At 69.3% G+C, this 6,612-nt stretch overlaps 1 protein-coding gene across 1 annotated transcript; it reads right to left on the reverse strand.

The window, feature by feature from the left end:
* Positions 1-1,217: 1,217 nt before the first annotated feature.
* LOC134509387 (nicotinate-nucleotide pyrophosphorylase [carboxylating]-like) lies at positions 1,218-6,507 on the reverse strand. Its single transcript, XM_063321892.1, is given in 6 exon segments — positions 1,218-2,066; positions 2,068-2,143; positions 2,227-2,378; positions 3,078-3,157; positions 3,160-3,642; positions 6,470-6,507. Coding segments are annotated over 5 exon segments (1,572 nt in total). The 5' UTR covers positions 3,638-3,642; positions 6,470-6,507; the 3' UTR covers positions 1,218-1,280.
* Between the last annotated feature and the right edge of the window lie 105 nt (positions 6,508-6,612).

Below are 6,612 nucleotides of genomic sequence, written 5' to 3' on the forward strand. Positions count from 1 at the left end.
CAAACCCCCCAACCCCCCCCCCAGTGACCCCCAAACCCCCCCGGGGACCCCCAAACCCCCCTGGGGACCCCAAAACCCCCCGGGGACCCCCTCAGACCCCCCCCCAAACCCCCCCAGTGACCCCCAACCCCCCCCCCCCCAGGGATCCCCCCAAACCCTCAAACCCCCCCCCAGGTGACCCCAAAACCCCCCTGGGCAGCCCCCAGAGCCCCCAAAAGGGACCCCAGAGCCCCCTGGGGACCCCCAAACCCACTATAGACCCCCCCCAAAACCCCCTGGGGACCCCAACCCCCCCCCCAACCCTCTTGGGGACCCCCCCCAGACCCACAAAGGACCCCCCCCAAATGCCTTGGGGACCCCCAAACCTCCCCCCCCAACCCTCTTGGGGACCCCCCCCCAGACCCACAAAGGACCCCCCCCAAATGCCTTGGGGACCCCCAAACCTCCCCCCCAACCCTCTTGGGGACCCCCCCAGACCCACAAGGGACCCCAAAATGCCCTGGGGACCCCCAAAACCCCCATAGACCCCCCCAAACCCTCTTGGGGACCCCCCCCCAGACCCACAAAGGACCCCCCTAAAACCCCCCGAAACCCTCTTGGGGAATCCCCCCCCCCCCCCAGACCCACAAAGGACCCCAAAATGCCCTGGGGACCCCCAAAACCCCCCCCAAACCCTCTTGGGGACCCCCCCAGATCTACAAGGGACCCCCCCAAACCCCTCCCAGCCCCACTTACCCCCCTCCCCCCCCCTTTAACCCCCCCCAAGGCTGCTTTGGGGGGTGTCCCCTGGCTCGGGGGGGGGTCGGGGGGTGGTATGACCCCCCCATTTGAGTTTTGGGGGGGGGGGGGGTGTGACATCGGGGTGTGTCCCCCCCCCAGATCAAGAACATGTGGGCCGCCTTCCCCCCCGACGTGGCCGGCAACGTGGACTACAAGAACATCTGCTACATCATCACCCACGGGGAGGACAAGGAGGGCGAATAAGGGGGTGTCGGGGGGCCCCCCCCCCAAAAAAAAACACCCCCCCCCGGACACCCGGGTCCCCCCCCGGGACGCTTGGGACCCCCCCACCCCGGGGGGGGGGTCCCCGTCCGTTTTTGGGAATAAAAACACCCGGTTTCTTTTTTTGCACACGGGGGGAGGTTTTTTTTTGGGGGGGGGGGGGGATGTCCCCCTCCTCCCCCCACCACCCCCCCCCCCAGATTTGGGGGGGCGGGGGGAAGGTGGGGGAGGGGTTTATTGGGGGGAGGGGGAGAACACAACATGGCGGGGGAGGGGGGTCAAGGTGGGGTTGGGGGGGGTCCCCGGGATGACGGTGGGGGGACGTGGGGTGGGGTCCCACCAGGGGCTGGAGGTGGATTTTGGGGTCCCACCATGGGGTAGAGATGGATGTTGGGGTCCCACCAAGGGCTGGAGGTGCATTTTGGGGTCCCACCATGGGGTAGAGATGGATTTTGGGGTCCCACCAAAGGGTGGAGGTGGATTTTGGGGTCTCCTGGATGTGGGGTGGGGTCCCACCATGGGGTAGAGATGGATTTTGGGGTCTCCTGGATGTGGGGTGGGGTCCCACCAAGGGCTGGAGATGGATTTTGGGGTCCCACCATGGGGTAGAGATGGATTTTGGGGTCTCCTGGACGTGGGGTGGGGTCCCACCATGGGGTAGAGGTGGATTTTGGGGTCCCACCATGGGGTAGAGGTGGATTTTGGGGTCCCACCAAGGGCCTGGAGATGGATGTTGGGGTCCCACCATGGGGTAGAGATGGATGTTGGGGTCCCACCGGGGGGGGGAGGTGGATGTTGGGGTCCCACCGGTGGGGGGAGGTGGATGTTGGGGTCCCCCGGAGGGGGGCGGGGGGGTCCCACCGAGGGCGGGGCAGGTCCCGGCCGTGGTCGCCGTCACCCCCGGTCGCGCGGCGGCTGATGGCGGGGTGGGGGGCTCTCAGGGCGTCCCGTCCCCCCCCCGGCAGGACGCGGAGGGCGAAGTCGAGGGCGGCGGCGCCGTGGGTCAGGCACCCCATGGAGACCACGTCGACGTGGGGCCCCAGGAAGTGGGGCAGGGTCTCGGGGGGTGATGCCGCCGCTGGCCTCCACCGTCACCCGCGGGTGCGAGGCCTTGATGGCCGCCGCCGCCCGCCCGCAGACCCTGGGGGGGGGGGGGGGGAAACCATCAACCGTGGGGCTGCGGGACGTCGTCCCCCCCCCCACCCGACCCCTCCAGCCCCACACTTATGGGGCGGGGGACGGACCTGGGGGGTGAAGTTGTCCAGGAGGACGATGTCGGCGCCGGCCGCGGCCGCTCTCAGGCCTTCGGCCGCCGAAGACGCCTCCACCTCCAGGCGCCGGCTGAAGCCCCCCGCCCGCCGCCCCTCCCCCACCACCTGCGGGGAAAAGGGGGGGGGGGGGTGTCATGGGGGGGGGAGGGGCACCCCATGGGGACCCCCTCCCCCCAGTCACCCACCACCAATTGCCCCCCAAACCGGGGTCCCCCCCCATTTTCCCCCCAAAATTGGGCTCCACCCCCCCCCAGTGCCCCCCAATTCAGGGGTTACCCCCCCCCATTGGCCCCCCCCAAATGGGGTCCCCCCCCCCATTGACCCCCCCCATTGACCCCCCAATGGGGTCCCCCCCCAGTCACCCACCAACAATCGCCCCCCCAAACAGGGTCGTCCCCCCCCTTTTCCCCCCAAATTGGGGTCCCCCCACCCCCTTGACCCCCCCCAAATTAGGGTCCCCCCCCATTGACCCCCCCCATCGACCCCCCCCCCAATGGGGTCCCCCCCCCAACACCCACCACCAATTGCCCCCCAAACAGGGTCCCCCCCCCCCTTTTTGCCCCCAAATTGGGGTCCCCCCACCCCCTTGACCCCCCCAAATTAGGGTCCCCCCCATTGACCCCCCCCATTGACCCCCCAATGGGGTCTCCCCCAGTCACCCACCACCAACTGCCCCCCAAACAGGGTCCCCCCCCACTTTTGCCCCCAAATTGGGGGTCCCCCCACCCTATTGACCCCCCAAATTGGGGTCCCCCCCCACTGACCCCCCAATTTAGGGGTGCCCCCCCCCCGCCGCCCCCCAACCTGCTCCAGTGGGGCGCGGGCGGCCAGCAGGTGATTGTCCTTCAGCATCAGGAGCCCCCCCAGACCGTGGCGGTGGGGTCGGCCCCGCCCACCGCCAGGGCGTATTTCTCAGCCAATCGGAAGCCGGGCGTGGTCTTGCGGGTCCCGGCCACCGTCCCCGTCCAACCGGCCCCTCGGGCCACCGCCACCGCCCGGGCGGCCGCCGTGGCCACCCCGCTGCAGCGCCCCAGGCAGTTGAGGGCCACCCGCTCGGCCAACAGCAACCCGGCGCCGGGACCTTCCACCTCGGCCACCACCGTCCTCCCGGGGGGCAACGGGGAGCCCTCGGCCACCCGCCAGCTCACCCGGCACCCGGCCTCCCCCCAGGCCGCCTCGGCGAAGGGGCAGCCCGCCAGCACCCCTTCCGATTTGCAGAGCAGCTCGGCGCGCCGTGGGGCCAGACCCACCACCGAGGAGGCCGGGTCCGGGCTGGGGGCGTCTTCCTCCAACCAAGCCCGGGCCAGGGCTCGCAGCTTGTAGGGCGGCAGCAGGGAGGAGAGGTCGGGGGCGGAGGCAGCCATGGGGCCTGCGGGGACCGTAGAGACGTGGGCAGAGGGGCCAGAGCGGCAGCAGGACCATAGAGTGTTGGGGAAGAGGGGCCAGAGCGGCACCAGCGCCCTGGGGGACCATAGAGTGTTGGGGAAGAGGGGCCAGAGCGGCACCAGCGCCCTGGGGGACCATAGAGTGTCGGGGAAGAGGGGCCAGAGCGGCACCAGGACCATAGAGTGTCGGGGAAGAGGGGCCAGAGCGGCACCAGGACCATAGAGTGTTGGGGAAGAGGGGCCAGAGTGGTGCCCTGGGGGACCATAGAGTGTCGGGGAAGAGGGGCCGGAGCGGCACCAGGACCATAGAGTGTCGGGGAAGAGGGGCCAGAGGGGCACCAGGACCATAGAGTGCTGGGGAAGGGGGGCCAGACGGGCACCAGGACCATAGAGTGTCGGGGAAGAGGGGCCAGAGTGGTGCCCTGGGGGACCATAGAGTGTCGGGGAAGAGGGGCCGGAGCGGCACCAGGACCATAGAGTGTTGGGGAAGAGGGGCCAGAGTGGCACCAGGACCATAGAGTGTTGGGGAAGAGGGGCCAGAGCGGCACCAGGACCATAGAGTGTTGGGGAAGAGGGGCCAGAGGGGCACCAGGACCATAGAGTGTCGGGGAAGAGGGGCCAGAGCGGCAGCGGGACCATAGAGTGTTGGGGAAGAGGGGCCAGAGCGGCAGCGGGACCATAGAGCATTGGGGAAGAGGGGCCAGAGGGGCAGCAGGACCATAGAGTGTTGGGGAAGAGGGGCCAGAGCGGCACCAGGACCATAGAGTGTTGGGGAAGAGGGGCCAGAGCGGCACCAGGACCATAGAGTGTCGGGGAAGAGGGGCCAGAGCGGCAGCGGGACCATAGAGCATTGGGGAAGAGGGGCCAGAGCGGCACCAGGACCATAGAGTGTTGGGGAAGAGGGGCCAGAGCGGCACCAGGACCATAGAGTGTTGGGGAAGGGGGGCCAGAGGGGCACCAGGACCATAGAGTGTCAGGGAAGGGGGGCCAGAGCGGCACCAGGACCATAGAGTGTCAGGGAAGAGGGGCCAGAGCGGCAGCGGGACCATAGAGTGTCGGGGAAGAGGGGCCAGAGCGGCACCAGGACCATAGAGTGTTGGGGAAGAGGGGCCAGAGCGGCACCAGGACCATAGAGTGTTGGGGAAGAGGGGCCAGAGGGGCACCAGGACCATAGAGTGTCGGGGAAGAGGGGCCAGAGCGGCAGCGGGACCATAGAGTGTCGGGGAAGAGGGGCCAGAGCGGCACCAGGACCATAGAGTGTTGGGGAAGAGGGGCCAGAGCGGCACCAGGACCATAGAGTGTTGGGGAAGAGGGGCCAGAGCGGCACCAGGACCATAGAGTGTTGGGGAAGGGGGGCCAGAGGGGCACCAGGACCATAGAGTGTCAGGGAAGGGGGGCCAGAGCGGCACCAGGACCATAGAGTGTCAGGGAAGAGGGGCCAGAGCGGCAGCGGGACCATAGAGTGTCGGGGAAGAGGGGCCAGAGCGGCACCAGGACCATAGAGTGTTGGGGAAGAGGGGCCAGAGCGGCACCAGGACCATAGAGTGTCGGGGAAGAGGGGCCAGAGCGGCACCAGGACCATAGAGTGTCGGGGAAGAGGGGCCAGAGGGGCACCAGGACCATAGAGTGTTGGGGAAGAGGGGCCAGAGCGGCACCAGGACCATAGAGTGTTGGGGAAGAGGGGCCAGAGCGGCACCAGGACCATAGAGTGTCGGGGAAGAGGGGCCAGAGTGGCACCAGGACCATAGAGTGTTGGGGAAGAGGGGCCAGAGGGGCACCAGGACCATAGAGTGTCGGGGAAGAGGGGCCAGAGCGGCAGCGGGACCATAGAGATCCGGGCGATGGGGGTCCAGAGCGGCCCCAGCGCTGCAGAGGGACCAGCGAGTACCAGGGACGAGGGCCCAGAGCGGCGCCGCTGCCCGGGGGGGGCGGGGCAGCGCTGGGGTCCTGCCCCCCACGTGTGGGTCCTGCCCCCCCCCAACACCCCCTTGGCCACGCCCAGCGGTGGGTCCTGCCCCACAGACACCCCACACGTGTGGGTCTTCCCCCCCCCCATGGACATACCCGAGCAATGGGTCATGCCCCCCCCCGCCTCCATCTGTGGGTCCTGCCCCACGGATGCTCCCCATGTGTGGGTCCTGCCCCATAGACACCCCCCTATGTGTGGGTCCTGCCCCATAGAACCCCCCCCCTCCCCCCCCACGGCCTCACCCGGGAATGGTTCCTGCCCCATAGACGCCCCCATCTGTGAATCCCACCCCATAGATCCTCCCGCTACGTGTGGCTCCTGCCCCATAGACACCCCTTATTGTGTGGGTCCTGCCCCACGGATGCCCCCCCATTTGCGGGTCCTGCCCCATAGACGCCCCCCCCACAGCCACATCCAGGAATGGCTCTTGCCCCACAGACCCCCCCCCCCCCCCATGTGTGGCTCCTGCCCCATAGACACCCCCCATATGTGGCTCCTGCCCCACGGATCCCCCCCCATATGTGGATCCTGCCCCATAGACACTCCTTATGTGTGGCTCCCGCCCCATAGACCCCCCCCTTGTGTGGCTCCCGCCCCATAAACACCCCCCATATGTGGGTCCTGCCCCACAACCTCCCCCCCACCCCCTCTCCTGCCCCATAGACACCCCCCTCCCCCCTCCCGGACCCCTGGCTCCCGGCCGCCACCCTCCCCTCCCCCCACAGTCCAAAGTCCGGCCGCCGTCGGCCACGTCACCCCCCACCGTGACCCCCAAGTGTGGGGCTGGGGGGGGGGGGGGGGGGGGAAGGGAGGTGGGGGGGGAGGTTGTGGGTCCCACTGACCTGCGGAGCCGGGAGTTGGGGGGCGAATGAGCCCCGAATGGGGGGGGGTCGGGGGGGCGGGGTGGGGGGGTGTGTCTTTGCCCGAGGGCGTGGCCGGCCCCTCCCCCCCCGGGGCGTGGCCTCCCCTCCCCCACCCCACCCCC

Source organism: Chroicocephalus ridibundus, unplaced genomic scaffold (genome assembly GCF_963924245.1).
Source record: "Chroicocephalus ridibundus unplaced genomic scaffold, bChrRid1.1 SCAFFOLD_607, whole genome shotgun sequence".
In the NCBI taxonomy this organism is placed as follows: domain Eukaryota; kingdom Metazoa; phylum Chordata; class Aves; order Charadriiformes; family Laridae; genus Chroicocephalus; species Chroicocephalus ridibundus.